Source organism: Gopherus flavomarginatus, chromosome 3, assembly GCF_025201925.1.
Source record: "Gopherus flavomarginatus isolate rGopFla2 chromosome 3, rGopFla2.mat.asm, whole genome shotgun sequence".
NCBI lineage: Eukaryota > Metazoa > Chordata > Testudines > Testudinidae > Gopherus > Gopherus flavomarginatus.
The window spans coordinates 16,274,708-16,291,835 of NC_066619.1; the positions used below are offsets into that span (position 1 = coordinate 16,274,708).

The following is a 17,128-nucleotide window of genomic DNA, read 5'->3' on the forward strand; positions in this document are numbered from 1 at the left end:
ACAACAAAAACACTAAGCCATGAACCTATCCTTGCAACAAAGCCCAATGCCAACTCTGTCCATATATTTATTCAAGTGACATCATCATAAGACCTAATCACATCAGCCATGCCATCTGGGGCTCATTCACCTGCACATCTACCAATGTGATATATGCCATCATGTGCCAGCAATGCCCCTCTGCCATGTATATTGGCCAAACCAGACAGTCTCTACACAAAAGAATAAATGGACACAAATCTAACATCAAGATTCATAACATTCAAAAACCAGTAAGAGAACACTTCAACCTCTCTGGTCACTCAGTAATAGACTTAAAGGTGGCAATCTTGCAATAGAAAAGCTTCAAAAACAGACTCCAATGAGAAACTGCTGAACTTGAATAAATATGCAATCTAGATACCATCAATTTAGGCTTGAATAAAGACTGGGAATGGCTGAGTCATTACACACACTGAATCTATTTCCCCATGTTAAGTATCCTCACACCTTCTTGTCAAACTGTCTGAAATGGGCCATCTTGATTATCACTACAAAAGTTTTTTTTCTCCTGCTGATAATGGCTCATCTTAATTAATTAGCCTCTTAGAGTTGATAGGGCAACTCCCACCTTTTCATGTTCTCTGTATGTTATATATATCTCCTTACTATACGTTCCATTCTATGCATCAGATGAAGTGGGCTGTAGCCCACGGAAGCTTATGCTCAAATAAATTTGTTAGTCTCTAAGGTGCTACAAGTACTCCTGTTCTTTTTGCAGATACAGACTAACACGGCTGCTACCCTGAAATAAATCAATGAAGGCTACACTCAGAAAGACCTCAAGACTTCTGGAACATGCTGCTCAGTTTCACTTTTGTTTCTACTGCCTGTCCCTCCTTTCTCACATTTATCTCCAGACTTCTTCTCCTTGTCCAGATCTATTCCGTCCCTAACAATCTTCTATTCATTTTTCTACTCATTCTACTCATTTTTGAAACTTTGCACTTTTAGAGAGAGGTAGGGGATTGACTCTGTGTACACAAATTTTCAGAGGGACAATAGGGTTGAGGTCCGTTATTTCTCACTTCTATATATTATTTATTTATTTTAAAACATTTTTGCTGTTAACAAGCATGTTATCTCTGGAGACACAAATCCAGAGTTTGAGAACTGCAAAACTAAGCATCCCTGATGGTATCTTCTAGACTTAAAACTGAGTCCCATTGGGTAGATAGAAAGATTAACCTAAATAATCTATACAGAAGCCTGTGGAACCCCATAAAATTGGGTCCCTAACCCATGAACTATTGGAACTCATTTACAAAACTTTTCTTAAACGTTACATGAATATATTGTCTCATACTATAGAATTTGAATTTATAATCCCATGATGAGATATCTTTGAGCTTTAATGTGTCTTAATTAAAACTATTTTATCAAAAAAATCCTATTCTATTTATTTATTTTTAAATCATTGATTTTTATCCATCCTGGCCCTAGGTAGTTGAAGTCCCCCATCACTACCAAGTCCTGTGTTTTGGATTATTTTGTTATTTGTTGGGGGAAAAAGCCTCATCTGCCACTTCTTCCTGGCTAGGTGGCCTATAGTAGACCTCTACCATGATATCACCCTTGTTTGTTACCCATTTTATCCTTACCCACAAACTTTTAACAAGTGTGATTCCTATTTCCATCTCAAACTCAGTCCAAGTGAATGCATCTTTGATAGCGAAGGCAACACCTTCTACCTTTTTTCCCTGCCTGTCCTTTCTGAGGAAGCTGTACCCTTCTATACCAATATTCCAGTCGTGTATTACCTGTGTTGCCAACTATGTCATAGTTGTGTTTAACAACTGGCATTTCTTCCTGCTTATTCCCCATACTTCTCACAATTGTATACAGACATGTAAGATACCAATTTCATTTCCCCTCTCTTTCTCCCTTGTCTCTCCTTTATTTCTGCTATAACAGCCCATGTTCCCCCCAGATTCTGACCCTTCTCCCAGGCCTCCATGTTTTTTACTTACCTGTGGGCTTTTGTCTCCTGCCCCCATCAAACCTAATATAAAGCCCCCCTCACTAGGTGAGCCGGTCTGTATCCAAAAATGCTCTTTTCCATCCTCAGTAGGTGGACCCCATCTCTGCTCAGCAGTTCTTCTCAAAACAACATCCCATGGTCAAGAAAGCCAAAGCCCTCTTGGCGACGCCATCCTCGCAGCCAGGCATACACCTCCAGGATGCATCTGTCTCTGCCTGGGCCCCTACCCTTCACCGGAACGATCAGAGATAACACCACCTGCACCCCATGTAGTAAGAACGCTCATTACAAGATATGGGCACCCAACTAGAGTCTTGAATCAACCCATGGAAGGATAATATGCTGCATTTGGACCTGCCTATACATGAAAAGTTATTGACTTCTATGTGGACTTGCTGGTTCTTCATAAGTGGTATTTTTACACATTATGCAGATCAAGCTCCTGTGGTTTTAGTCTGCAGCTAGTGCTAGGATGAGGTGCCTAAAGATGCATATAGACACCTGTGACAGAGGCCCATTGGTGCCAGCTGGAAGGGTTTATTGTTCTTTAAAAGCACATTCTGTGTCAGACCTGACAAACTCACTATACCTAATATAGTACCACTTTCACAGTATTTCTTCATGAAGGGTAGCATGTGAGGTCTCAACTGAAAGCTTGTAACTTAGCAATACTCACAATCATTGCAAGTTGTGTGTATGGGTAGTATTTAAGGAATAATGTAACTATATTGAAATCTATTCCTTTTGGCCTTGAAGTAAAAGTTGAGAGTCCCTGGTGACTATGTCTCAGGCCATGTCTACATCTAAAATTTTGCAGCGCTGGTTGTTACAGCTGTATTAGTACAGCTGTATAGGGCCAGCGCTGCAGAGTGGCCACACTTACAGCAACCAGCGCTGCAAGTGGTGTTAGATGTGGCCACACTGCAGCGCTGTTGGGCGGCTTCAAGGGGTTTTGGGGAAGGCGAGAGCAAACCGGGGAAGGAGACCAGCTTCGCCGCGGTTTGCTCTCGCGTTCCGCGAACCACCCTGCAAACCGCAGGGAAGGAGACCTCCTTGCTCGGGGGTTCGGCGAACGCGAGAGCAAACCGGGGAAGGAGACCAGCTTCGCCGCGGTTTGCTCTCGCGTTCCCCGAACAAGCAGGTCTCCTTCCCTGCGGTTTGCAGGGGGGTTCGGGGAACGCGAGAGCAAACCGCGGCGAAGCTGGTCTCCTTCCCCGGTTTGCTCTCGCGTTCGCCGAACCCCCGAGCAAGCAGGTCTCCTTCCCTGCGGTTTGCAGGGTGGTTCGCGGAACGCGAGAGCAAACCGCGGCGAAGCTGGTCTCCTTCCCCGGTTTGCTCTCGCCTTCCCGGAACCACCCAGCAAACCTCAGGGAAGGAGACCTGCTTGCTCGGGGTTCGGGGAACGCGAGAGCAAGCCGGGGAAGGAGACCAGCTTGATTACCAGAGGCTTCCTCAGGTATGCTGGGATACCTGCTTATTCCACGGAGGTCAAGAAAAGCGCTGGTAAGTGACTATACTTGATTACCAGCGCTGGATCACCAGCGCTGGATCCTCTACACCCGAGACAAAACGGGAGTACGGCCAGCGCTGCAAACAGGGAGTTGCAGCGCTGGTGGTGCCCTGCAGATGTGTACACCTCCTAAGTTGCAGCGCTGTAACTCCCTCACCAGCGCTGCAACTTTCTGATGTAGACAAGCCCTTAGTGATGGTCCATTCAAGCAGGAGGTTGTTTTTTCCCCTACTTGGTTAGTCAGTAAGGTAATGCCCTATCTCTACCATTCCCCTATGCCAGAACCATCAGTAGAAAACAATCAGACAACTGCAAACAGTGAAAACCACTTGGAAATAAAAAGGAACATTATAGGAGACATGAGATCATCCTATTGATGAATAATGCCAAAAGACTGATTCAGTATATCACAGGATGGAGAAAGACACTGCATCCATTCATTGAGGAGACATCTTGTTGAGCAGGGGTGTTCATGAAATATTAGATCCTGGTTCTTGGGAAGCCACCCAGCTCTGTGCCAGACTGCACTTTGACAGGGGGAGGGAGGTAGAACCCTACTTTACTGGCTAGGAACGGTAACAATTAAGTGTAGGTTCTAGTTCACATTTTATTATTTTATTTTATATTGTAACCATTTGGTTCCATTCTTGTTTCTACTGGAAGTATTTTTTCCACACAACACACAGACTACCTGTGGAACTCCTTGCCAGAGGATGTTGTGAAGGCCAAGACTACAACAAGGTTCAAAACAGAACTAGGTAAGTTCAGGAAGGATAGGTCCATCAATGGCTATTAGCCAGGATGGGTAGGGATGGTGTCTCTGGCCTCTGTTTGCCAGAAGCTGAGAATGGGCCACAGGGGATGGCTCACTAAATGATTACCTGTTCTGTTCATTCCTTGTAGTGCACTTGGCATTGGCCACTGTTAGAAGACAGGATACTGGGCTAGATGGACATTTGTCTGACTCAGTATGGCTTGACTGTTCTTTCTTAAATAATTCTGTTTTACAAGTCACTGTGTTATACAGGAGCAGTGCAGAACCTAAGGTAAAACTGGGGTACACTTTCTTTGGGAACAGAGGATCCAGAATTTATGTAAGTAGTCAGTGTCAGGGGCTGGATATCTCTTGGGAATACTTCAAGGGCACTTACGTGCACCTTTTTAACCTGCAAGGCAAAGACAGGGCTGTGTAATTGGGAGGAGAGAGAAAGTTGCTGATAGCTCCCTGACATCTAGCTACCACAGGCAAGACTCCCTCATGCTGGAGATAACCCACTCCTGTGAGTCACTTTAACTGAGAACTGGAGACTAGTGTACTCTCACACGGTACTTCTAAAGCTGTTCTACTTTGTATAAACTCAAATATTCATTGGGCCAGAAAGAATGACTATAGGCAGGTGTTTAAGGGACTCACTTGGGGAGGTAAGAGATGTGGATTCAAATTCTTAAGTCAAGCAGAGAGAAGATTTGAATCTATACCTTCTATCTCCCTAATCCACTAGGCTATAGTCTCACTTTGGGTCAGTGAATACTAATAATCTAGCTGGGAACCTCCCAAGAAATCCAGGAGACCTAACAGAGAAGCAAGGAGTGACTGCAGCAGGGGAATGTGTGAACCATATCCCATGACTCTACAGAATGGCTGGTGCTGTGACAAACCCACCAACCTCAACATCAGCCCCAGCACCTTCTATAGAATCCTTTTTATGGATTCCTGCTTGCAAAGACTCTCTGCCATCATCTGTAGAAATCTGTGTTCCTTAGGGCTGAGCTGTCTCCTCATCTGATTCTGTAGTCACAAGAGGCCATGTTCCCCATCTCACCTCCCCAACCCATTACCCTCTGCAACAAGTGTCATTTCCTAGCCTGCAAATGCTTGACTTTGCAACCTTAGTGTTTCAAATGTAATTTTTCCTACCAACATCAATTGCAGAGAAGGTCCTGCATGGCCCCTGCAGCCTTGAGCTGGAGCATGCTCAGCACAAGTGGAATCTTTGGAAGAACTGTGAAGCCAAAATAACAAGTCTGACTATCTGCATATTGAGATCTTTCAAAGGCTTATAACTTGGGCAAGTGTTCACAGAGACAGCAACAGGAACCAGAGACCCAGGTTACATTTCCAGTCCCTGCTCCAAAGCTTGTTAGCCTTACAGCTTCTCAACAAAATGGGTGTAAAAAAAATGTAACCTGGACAAAACACCACTTTTCCCTAATCTCGTTCTTGGGATCGGTTGAACCATCTTTGTTAACTTTCATAAAAGAGTTCAGGCTGAGACAGGCACTAAAGCATGGAAAATTTCAACCTAAATGGTTGAAGTTTGGCAAAGTTATAAAAAACTTAAAACAGGGTTTTACAATGGGAAAATGTTATGGAACTTTAACTACAGGTGTTACCACCTGTGCCATACAGAATAAAATAATCAACTGTAAAGTGGAATATTAAAATATGTTCAGTTCCCCCTCCCCTCTGCCATGTATTAAGACATACAAGAATGTTCCCTATTATCTTTTCAAGTTCAGTTTTAGGACATCCCAAGAGATGAGGGTCCAGCCACATGTATATTAGGTTATGGCCCACTCTTCCAATGCATCAGTAACTTTTCCTATTTTAATTCCATTACTCCTAGTTATAGCCTCCATGAACTGCCCACAATTGTTCTCTTCCAGATCTGTCACATAATTTTGGACTGTTTAGTAGAAGGAGCCCCTCCAACCATGGGTCATGATTGCTTCTCTCCTCTGAATTGCCTTGGCTCATGTATGACTCCAAACAGAACAGTATCCCACCTGCACTGGAGATGTATATAGAAAGGGACTATTACCTTTACACTCTGCAGAGCTGAGAGGCATCTAAAATAGTGCAGTTTCCTTTAATAGAGTTAGGAGCAGAGCAGGACAGAAAGCAGCTTTTTCTATTGGGGGCCAGACCTGGCATGGGATGAGAAGTCAGGAAGTCAATCACAAATAAAGCAAGCAGTTCAGATGCCATCCCTGTGTTGGGGTCCTGGTATATATGATATTCTCAAGAGACTGAGACTTTTCCATTCCAAGAACTAAATTTTAAAATAGGAAGAAAAAACTAGAAACATTTTTATAAGAAAAAAGTGTTTTAATAAAATGCCAGTTTGTTTTAATTAAGTTACACAAGCAGGTTAACCAGATTTTTCTGAACTCATTCTGAATTTTACAGTTCTGACAACTACTGCAGCTTACACACAACATAGTAATTCTCTCATGCTACGTCCCTGCCATTCCTCAGGGCTTGCCTTCTGCTTCCAGTAAACTAAACAAATCCTGTAAATATTGCACCTATTCTAGCTTATTGGTTACCAAGTGGAGATCTCCTTTTATAAATTTTCTTCATAGCATTGCCAAGAAACACGCTGGTGTCCTCAATACAATCCATAACATCTTTAGCAGGGATGGGAGAGTTATAGCTCTTAGAGCAAGAGATTGCACGTTACTCCATCGAACTATATTGGATGAAACCCTAACCTTTTGCATGAGGCTGAGAGCAGAGTAATGAGCTACAATGAAGTCCAAGTTTCAGGAACTGTTGTAATGCATCTAAAATCCATGTGTTTTACAAGACAACTATAAGAATCTGACACGTTTACCATGTAAAGCTTCATTTATTGATAAAAATAAATTAATCTAGGATATCTAACCTTATCTGAACTGCATAACAGCTGCAAAGAATTTCAGTGAGGAAAATGTAGTAAGGAATAAGAATAATTTAAAACAAACATCTTAAAGAGAAAGCTGCTAAATTCACCCATTTCAGCGGCAGAGGAAACCCTCTGCTATAAACAACTCATGCTTCCTTTCAGGTAGAAGGGCCACCAAATCTCAAAGTGGGAACAGTATCACCAGTTCACATTGTACAGCAAAGAAAAGTTCCTAATGAACAAGTTCCTTTAATCAGTCTTCTTGTCAGAAACTTCCGTTGGTCCCGTTGCAGTGATTCCATTTGTGACCCCATTGCTTTCAATCTGAAATTGGAAGTAAGAGATAGACCATGAACCAATGTCAAAGAAAAACATTCACCACATTCAGAACCCTAGAGTTTAGTTGGGGAGGAAAGAATGAAGAGAGGAGTTCAGAACATCTGCCTCAGGTCTGAGAAATTTGCACTAACAGATGTATTAGAGCACAAGCATGTGCCAGCAATGCCCCTCTGCTATGTACATCGGCCAAACTGGACAGTCCCTACATAAAAGGATAAATGGACACAAGTCAGATATTAGGAATGGCAATATACAAAAACCTGTAGGAGAGCACTTCAACCTCCCTGGCCACACAATAGCAGCTGTAAAGGTAGTCATCTTACAGCAAAAAAACTTCATGGTGTTCACACCTCAATTGCTAGAAGAGGGTCTCACCCTCCCTGATTGAACTAACCTCCTTATCTCCAGACTGATTCTTGCCTGCATATTTTTACCTGCCTCTGGAAATTTCCATTACATGTGTCTGATGAAGTGGACATTCACCCATGAAAGCTTATGCTCCAATACGTCTGTTAGTCTTTAAGGTGCCACAGGACTCTCTGCTGCTTTTTACAGATTCACACTAACACAGCTACCCCTTGGACACTAACAGACTGAAATTTAAAGAAGTTAGGGAAAGCCTTATATACAATTCTTACTTTTTAAAAGGCCGGGGGGGGGGGGAAGAGTTTATGCCCATTTCTTTGGATATTGAAGTGTAATTATGGTTTAAAAAAAAAGGTTACCATGTTATATAAAAAAACCACTTGAAACATGTTTGTCAGTAAACACAATTGTTTACTGGGACTGCAGAGCCAGCACAAAAAACTGGCTTCTGTTCTGCTTAATGCATCAGATGAATTGTCATTTAGGATTTAATTACTCAATTTTTTGTAGTGGAAAAGTAAGGAATCAGAAAAGCTCTTAAGCAGAACTATTAACTATAGCTGGGATCGAGCATGCCATTCTAGGATGATTCTGTTCTAAGAGGTCTCAGAGGTTGATTTGGCGCAATTGTTCTCCCTACTTAGTAAACTGTACCTGGTTATACAGTCACACTCTTTTCTGTCATATGTGAATTTCCTCCAAAATAATCCACCATGCCCTTGTGACTTCCAGGTTGGATTGTTATAGGGTGCTCTACTTGGGGATTCCTTGCTTAGCTACCTCCATCCCTCCCTCCAACATGCTTTAGAACATATTGCTTACCTTATACATTCCAGAATCATCGGTTGGGCCTAGGTTTGTGGTTGAAGTCCCCAGAATAGTTCCAGTACTGTCTCCTTGGCCTTGTTTGGTGGCCAGTGTTCCCTGCACAGCTTTCCTAGGCCATATGCCCTTAATGAAAGGTGAAATTATAGGGTAGACATATGGCTCAAGGAATTTCTTATAGACCCAGAGGAGAACTGGAATGACGATACAAGGAATGCACACCATGGTTCTTTCCAATCCTCTGACAGAATCTGTTGATATAAGAGGCAATTAAATAGCATTGAAAACCAAGGGACTAACATTTTTTTAAAAATCTTTAAAAAAATCTTACTTATAAAAAACTTTGCAGTGGTTTAAGGAATGACTTTAAGTCTGTAATTTACATCAACATGTCTGCCGCTTGCTCTTCATCCTTTGAACAGCTTAAGCAATAGAAGCAGTGGATTTGTTTCTATAATACAGTGTTTGGGTTGCAAACAATGCAGGAGGGGGAAAAAATATCAGCCCTCAGCTAAATACTGTTTTAATTAAAACATTCAGAACTAGTGAAATTATTTAGAAATTCATGTTAGTTTTTGTAAACATTTACCCAAACTTTTGGACCTGAACTATCTGAAATTGCCTTTGTGTTGTCCAATTCTGCTTTGCCTAAGGACCACAGCAAAACTCACATTGACTTCACTGGGATCAGGAACATCCTCTTGGTAAAGCTGAACCATATACAGTATTCAGGGTATATAACTTAAAATAAGGACTTAAGAAAAAACTTCAGTCAAGATAATGAAGATCTTAAACTAGTCATCCTGTTCTGCCTCTTCATGTTGTATAAAGGGAACCTGAAAGTTTTCCTGCTTATTTCTTTGCATTAGAAATTCAGGTGCTAAGAGACTAAGAATGGAGATTTCTTGAAACAAGCGAATAAGAAAGTGAAGGCTGAGCAATGGAGAGGGGAAGGGATTTTAGTTAGTGTTAAATTCTTTGTTTTCATAAAATCTATTTAACATTGTGGATAGAGGAAATCTTTGTTAAAACTTCAATCGATCCTAACTCTCCCATTAAGTTATGGAAGCAAACAATGTATGTCAAGATACCTCTTCTCCCCAAGTCTTCCAGCAAAGACCAGAACTGGCACACATGACATGTCAATAGCCAGATGGTTTCCAAGGTCTGTATTCTTTTTACAAAAAAGTGTGTTCATTTTGCAGCCACAAAGCTGGAATTGTCGAGTGAGAAGTTTTTATATAGAAAAGCAATAGTCTCTGAATGACAGGCAGCCTTTTAGGGGTGCCCCATCACAAAGGATTTAAACCAAGCAACAAAAACGGGAACTCTTTTCCCGTTTATGACACGCAGATTCCTGAAAGGATTTATTTCCAGGAGCTGGAGGGAAATGGTGAGCGCAAGAACCCCAGGGGCCCAGCCACCTCCACCAGGCCAGAGGCAACCCTGGGCATAGGGAAAGGAAGGGCCTCCACCAAGGCCAATGGCACACGCGGCGGGGAGGTGTCCAGGGCACCAGAAATGAGCGGGACTTGGAACGCAGGCAGGGTAGGAGAGGATCAGTCCAGGGACAAGCGGGGGGGGGGGTGTCAATCAAGGACGGGGGGGGCGGGTGGCTGCGGGTTCGCCCTTCACCAGGGGAAGCCACCCGCTCCCCTCGGGGAACAGCTGCCCCCTACCCGCAGGGGCGGCGCGCGACGCCCAGCAGGAGGCGCGAGGAGGTAGGTGGAACAGCCCCCCCTTAAGAGCGGGGGGGGGGAGAATTCCCTAACCGTAACGGACCCACCTGCCGGCTCCTCCTCCCGCAACGACCCAACCGTAACCAAGCACCAACGGCACCGCCCGAGCTGTGACCGACGCCGCGCCGGAAGCCGCCTCTTCACTTCCGGACGGGATTGATGACGTGCTGGCCCAGCGCCAATGGGAAAAGGAGCATCGTTGGTCACGTGCTCAAAACTAAGGGGTGGGAGTTGACTCCAAGCGCCATGACACCAGAGGCAAAGCATTAGAAGCCAGAGGAGGGGAGCTGGCCACGCTTTCCGCTGAGCCGGGGGTGGGGAGCGTTGGCTCTTTCGAACAGGAGTCACCTACCTCTGAGTGTGCAAAGCTAGAGCAGTAGCTCACGGGCAACACGTGCCAGGGGATTTTGCTAAGCCCATGAAATGATTTTAGTTGCATCACAAGGCTTTTTTCGGGGGAGGGGGGAAGGGGAGGTCCACGTGCTCACCTTGAGCAGCAAAAATTTCTGCTTGCAGAGAACACAGGCATTGCTAGATTCGCTGAAAACCCAGAGCCAACACCGAGCTCGAAGGCCCTTTTCAGCTGTATGTCTTAAAGCAGTGGTTCTCTTTTTCCCCACAGACCACTTGAAAATTGCTGAGGGTCTCAGCAGACCACTTAATGATCTTTCCAAACGTTTGTACCATTAGCTAACTGTTGTAAAGCACTTTGGGTAAAGGCTATTAAAAAAAACAAATAAAAGCACACCACTGATATTTTAATATTAGCAGTCTTACCATTATAATGAAAAGCATGTGCCCTCTCCCCCCCCACCACAGCAGCCCCTGGGCTGGGGCTGGGAAGAAGAGGGGTCTCTCCCTGTCAGCCACAGCCCTGGAGCTAGGAAAAGTCGCCTTTTTCTCTGGCCACTGCAGCCCTGCACATCCCAAATTCCCTCACCCCAATGCCCCCCCCACCTACCCCATATTCCCCCCAAGACCACCACCTCACCTCCCTTGTGCGTCTTCTCCAGGGTCCAGGCACCTAACTTAATAGAGCCATGGCTGCATGGCTCCACTAATTAGGTGGGTAGCCCTTCAGTCTCTTCACCTTAGAGGGAACTGTCCGTGGACTGGTTTAACCACCTCTGTCTTAAAGCACTTTTCTAAAGGTGGTCAATATCATTAGCCCCATTTTCAGTAGTGCTGTTCAATGCTTGGGAAATGGGAATAGGGTTACCATCCTTTCAAAATGCAAAACTGCAGGAGCACTTCCTTCACTCGCTCCCGGTCTTCTACGGCACTGAAGGACCCACCCCCAGAGAGAGTGAAGGACTCTCCACCGAAGTCCCAGACCTCCGCCAGGTGAGTAAAAATTAAAAAGTTAGGCGCTCTTCTTTAGGGCACAAGGTCCTCTTCGGCACGGGGCCCAACTTGGGGAAAATCGGCCTAAAGCTGGCCCTGCCCACCTTCCCTCGGTGGGGGATCAGGATGCTCAGGAACAGCCCGTGGCTCTGCCTGCTGCCCAGGGTCCAGGACATTGACCAGGGATGCACATGCCTGATACAGGCCCTGATGGTGTAAGCAGTATTGCACACAACAAAGGGTCCAGCTATTTTTAATGTAGCTGAGGCGGTTGCAGATTTTTTAAAAGTTGTTGGCTGTTGTTACAGATGGAGCACCTGCTGTGAGTGAACGAAAGATCAGGGTTCAACATGCATCGAAGCAGTGGGGTTGTGTAGAAAAATTGCTCAACTCAGATCATGTCATGAATGGGGTTGTGAAAGTTACAAACTTGATTGGAAGTAGCAACAGATCACTGCATCATGACAGATTTGTAGGAAATGCTAGTTGAGAGGTTATGTGCGCTTCAAAGAGGTAAGTGCCCTTCTGAAAAACACTGCAAGTTTTGACACCACGTTGTTCTTGGAAGAGCTGGAATATTCCATTTTTTCTTTTTAATATGGCATTTTTTATTGACAACCCAACCTCTGAATTAGTTGAATCTGCAATTGCAAGGCATGGACCAGACCTCACTGATCACCTGGATAGTTTCAGAAGCAAAGTTGGACTTCTGAAAAGACTCACTTGTTGCATTTGGATTTTGCCCATTTTACCCACTTTTGCCCAGCATGGCACGAATGCAAGTCAGTTTAGCAGGAACACTACTGATGTTGAAATGATGCTTAGTATCAACAAATCTTACAAGTTTTCAGCCTTACCTGATCCTTTAATGATCCATTTGCAGCGGTTGTTAATGACCAGCCTTCTGAACTGGAACAGTAACTGCAAGCTGATCTTTTCTTGATTGCAGCCAATGGAAGTGATATTCAGTTTTGGAAACTGCTTTGAGTCCTGTTTCCCAAATCTCAAAAACTGGTTGTTGAAATTGTGTTCTATGTTTGGAAGCACTTACATCTTTGAAAGTAAATTCTCTACACTGAATCATCTGAAGTCAAAGAAAAGGAACTGACTGACAAATGAAAACACGCTCCCATCTTAATGAGTTAGATGCACTAAATTGATATATACATTGAGGCTCACCCTCACGTTTCACACTGTAAAATACTGTAATAAGCAGCAAAGAAAAAACATTTGCTATTTTCATTTATTAATCCCCTGCTCTTCTGCATACTGAGTTTAGTGAAAGACGCTTACATTTTTTCTTAATTTAAAGGTAGTGCTGTATTTAAGAAAAAACTTTGGTTTTATACTGAATAGTTAGCTGTATGCGAACATGCTATACACTGTAAAACATCTGAGTTATGCAATAAACTAAAAATAAATCAATACTGATTATATAGTCCACCAAAGGGTTTTAGTGGATTTTTTGGCCCTTTACTACCTTAAAGTTGCCTATCTCTGCTTTAAAATGAGGATTTCACCTTAAACACTGACTTGTAATTTTTATATTTTGTAGAAGAAATAGATCTAATAGCAATCAGTTCAATTTTGTCCACACAATTACTTCAGTACAACTCAGAATATCAGTTTGAGCACAGGGTTTTTAGATCAAATATCGTCCTCAAACTTTGCTACATGAAAGATAGTGCTATTTAGAGTAACTCTGCAGGTTAACAAGAAAATTAATTTATTCAAAGAAGAATACAAATACACCAGGGACAAGAGTGATCAGGGGACTGGAAGCCTTTCAACTATTATCACCTCAAATCCAGCCCTGGTCAATGGTGACCAACATAACTAATGAGAACTGTTTAGCAGCCTAGGTGAAATGAATGGCTGGACTCAGTCCATGCTCACGGTGGACGAGCTATCCACACAGAAAACCATCATAATGTACCTATGTACTCCCCAGATGCCAAGGATCAAATGGGCATCAGTCACCTCCTAAAAGCGGTCTTCCCGCAGAGCGGGACTGAAAAACTGATGGGACAAACCGTTGATACAACAAAAGATTAAAATCTACTGTAATGTATAGCCATCTTTCAGTAATAAATTCAGTATCTGCTAAACTAATTTCCTGCCTCACCTAAAACAACTACAAGTTATTCAATCCAATGCTATGTATCTACTGTTCTCCTTTATGAAAGCTAAAACAATATTGTTTCCAAAGTGATGTAGTAGGGGTAGAAATGAAAGAACAGGCATGGCTCTGGACATTGCACAACTGTCAAAGATAAGTTAATTAAAAAGCAGTCAAAACACTTGTGTAAAAAGTTTACACTACCCCAGTTGATTTTACTGAAACTTTTGTGATGTGTCTTCTCATGAAGGCCATATCTGATAATCCAAACAGAATTTTCAAACTCTGGAGATAATTTACAAATAACTGCTTAGGAAAGAGTAGGGAAAGCAGCACATTTTTAAAGATTTGAAGAATCTCAAATAGTAACATGCAAATATTTAAATAGGGCAAAAAATCCCAGTTAAATATTACAAATAAGTTATGTTCAACAAAGCAAAAACTCTGGAAAAGTTAATTACTCAGGAAAAGAAGCACACATGATAATATCCGTTTTCTTTTTTATTTATGTACATCTTATGTCAGATTTACTCCCGAGCCATAAGTTTTTGCTTCTTCAGCTTCTTTTGAGAGATCTGAAAAATAAAAAGGAAAGAATGAAAATCTGCATCTACCAAGCAGATTATATCACCACTCTATATGTGACCTATCCGTCCTCATCCTCAAAGAAAACCTGCGAAACACTTTCGAAAGACAAGCATGGGAGTTTAAATCCGTAACTCTGCTAGACACTAAAAATCATGGTCTCAATAAATACACTGAATTTATGGTTATTACAAATCCCCCCCCCTTTGTCCTATAACTACAGGGGTATTCTAAAAGACCATTTCACCTTGAGTCATCCCTTAATACATGTGCTAACGACTTAAGCGGTTCTCAAACTGACTCCAGAGCCCAAAGCAGGTCACAACCCCATTTTAATGGGATCGCCAGGGTTCGCATTAGACTTCCTGGGGCCAAGGGCTCTCTCAACAGAAGTTAGACCAATAAAAGGTATTATTACCTCACCCACCTTGCGTACTATCTGGGGATCAACACAGCTACAACATAGCCTACAATTAGGCCATTGTCATTCTCAGTTTCACATAAGAGTTTGGAAACCTTAGAAATGGGACCGCCTTAAGTGTGTACTATTTCACGTTTTCCTCTTAGTGTGGCTATTTTAATAGCCCATTTTAATATAATGGAACAACTCTTTTTACCTTGACATTATCATGTGAATTTTTCTTCAGGAACAATTACCGTATATGCTCTTCATAAGGCGAATATTTTTGGTAAAGAAGTGACACCTCAAAGAGCAGAGGTCAGCTTATAAACGGGTCTACACCAAAATTTGATAATTTTAAAAACACTATGGAATTATTGAATTGAATATCTAATACATTGTCATTTTGTTTACCTAGAGCATCTGCAGGCATGGAGCCCCTCAGCTCCCTGTGGCCGTGGATCGCTGTTCCTAGGCAATGGGAGCTGCGGGAAGTAGCACCACTTCCCAGAACTCCCACTGGCTGGGAACGGCAAACCATGGCCACAGGGAGCTGGGGGGCTCCGTGCCTGAGAACACTCCAGGTAAACAAAACATCCCAACCCGCCAGTGGCTTACCCTGACAGACCGTGAGCCGAAGTTTTCCAACCCCTGAAATATAAGGTCGGCTTATGAAAGGGTCATACAGTTTTTACCTATCCATTTGGGGTGGGTTGGGAGGGGGTGTCGGCTTATAAACGAATGGGCTATTGAACGAGAATATACAGTATAAGTATTATTTTTTAATCAGGGACTGGAAAGCATACAAATGAAAGCCATTCCTTTCAGTGAAGTTATTTATAGAGCATCCTTTCATATTCTGAACACTACATTTAAATTATAACACTATTAAGGTTGCTTAGAATGCATTTTTTTCCCATGGTTATTTCCAAAGGTGTCTTAAGATAATCATAATAGCAACAATTTAATCTGAAAAATGCAAGTTAAAAAATTCAGATATGTTTAAAACACTGACAAATGAACAAGTCTGTAATACACAAGTTCAGAGCAAAACCACTCAATAATACCACTACTAAACTTGTCTTACCTTTTTCTTCTGAGCAACTTCCTCTTCTGGCTTTGGAACAATCTGCTCCTTCTCAGTGAGGATCATCTCAATATGACAGGGGGAGCTCATGTAGGGGTTGATACGACCATGAGCTCTGTAGGTACGCCTGCGCATTTTGGGGGCCTTATTGACCTGGATGTGCTCAATTACCAGAGAATCCACATCAAGACCCTGAAAAAATGCAACAAAAACGTGTAAGATTTATTCTAGGTTTATTTTCCTCTATGAACAAAATATTTTTATTTGTACCAAAAAAATGGCAGAACATGAAAACTGGAAAGTTATTACGTGGGAACATATGCTAGTTTATCATGGCAAATCTCACAAAAGTACACAGCATTTTTAGGCATTTATAAGTTGAAGAGTCAACTAATAGCCCAGGAAGCCTAAAAATTTCAGACTGCCTTTTACAAAAAATATTCAAAATCATTATGATGGCTCAGAAATGAAGTTTGTTTCATTGTTATTCGAAAGGTGTCCTAAGATAGTCATCACTGCCACCACAGATCACTACAATTTAGTGTTACAACATTATAAACAAAATTCAAGTTTTCCATGTGTAACCCTCCCCTCCCCTGCAAAAAAACATGGACTTAACTGTGGATCTTAAAAGACTCATTTTTGACACACGTCTTCTTTCTTTATGTAGTCAAGTTGATAATTTAGTGTATGAACTAGGTATAATTTATAAAACTTCCCACCATGTTTTGTGCTCCAAAGATGTGCATAAATTTAAATATTTTAAGAGATATGGTGCCAAACCAAAACCCCAGATCCATACCTCAGTGGACAACTAAAAGCTCTCCAGGCTCCCCTGACCTTTCAGATTTTTTAGCCACCATTTAGGAGTATCTGGATCCAAAGTTTTGAGCTGCTTTACATCAGTGGTACCCAAACCTTTCCTCTCGCATCCCCCCTTATCAATAATGGAATGTGTCCACATCTCCCCCTACGCTGCCCCAAGCCAGGGGCAGAGCTGTAGCCAGGAGCTGGGGCCAGCAGCCAAGATGCAGCCGAGCCACACGCCCCCACCCCACCCCACCCCACCAAGAGGCTGGTCCAGGTCCCACTGCACCCCCTCCCCTCCCCCTGATTCCTCCCAATC

At 42.7% G+C, this 17,128-nt stretch overlaps 2 protein-coding genes and 2 non-coding genes across 6 annotated transcripts in view; all 4 read right to left on the minus strand.

Annotated features, from left to right (window-relative positions):
* Window positions 1-6,618: 6,618 nt before the first annotated feature.
* C3H18orf32 (chromosome 3 C18orf32 homolog) lies at window positions 6,619-10,630 on the minus strand. The gene is made up of 3 exons (XM_050944795.1): window positions 10,515-10,630; window positions 8,726-8,979; window positions 6,619-7,522 (listed from the first exon to the last, which is right to left on the minus strand). The coding sequence occupies exons 2-3, from the start codon at window positions 8,951-8,953 to the stop codon at window positions 7,448-7,450; spliced, it is 303 nt and encodes a 100-aa protein (XP_050800752.1). The 5' UTR covers window positions 8,954-8,979; window positions 10,515-10,630; the 3' UTR covers window positions 6,619-7,447.
* Window positions 10,631-14,413: 3,783 nt separating this feature from the next.
* RPL17 (ribosomal protein L17) overlaps window positions 14,414-17,128 on the minus strand; it is a 347,358-nt gene continuing 344,643 nt past the window's right edge. For all 3 annotated transcript variants that reach the window (XM_050944791.1, XM_050944792.1, XM_050944793.1), the window contains 2 exons: window positions 16,003-16,194; window positions 14,414-14,505 (listed from right to left, as the gene is read on the minus strand). In XM_050944791.1, coding sequence (XP_050800748.1) covers window positions 14,458-14,505; window positions 16,003-16,194 — 240 coding nt within the window. In that variant the 3' untranslated portion in view covers window positions 14,414-14,457. The remainder of the gene's footprint in view (window positions 14,506-16,002; window positions 16,195-17,128) is intronic.
* Window positions 15,809-15,875, minus strand: LOC127048562 (small nucleolar RNA SNORD58). Its single transcript, XR_007773737.1, has one exon. It is a non-coding gene; the product is annotated as a small nucleolar RNA SNORD58 (small nucleolar RNA).
* On the minus strand, window positions 16,458-16,523 carry LOC127048561 (small nucleolar RNA SNORD58). Its single transcript, XR_007773736.1, has one exon. It is a non-coding gene; the product is annotated as a small nucleolar RNA SNORD58 (small nucleolar RNA).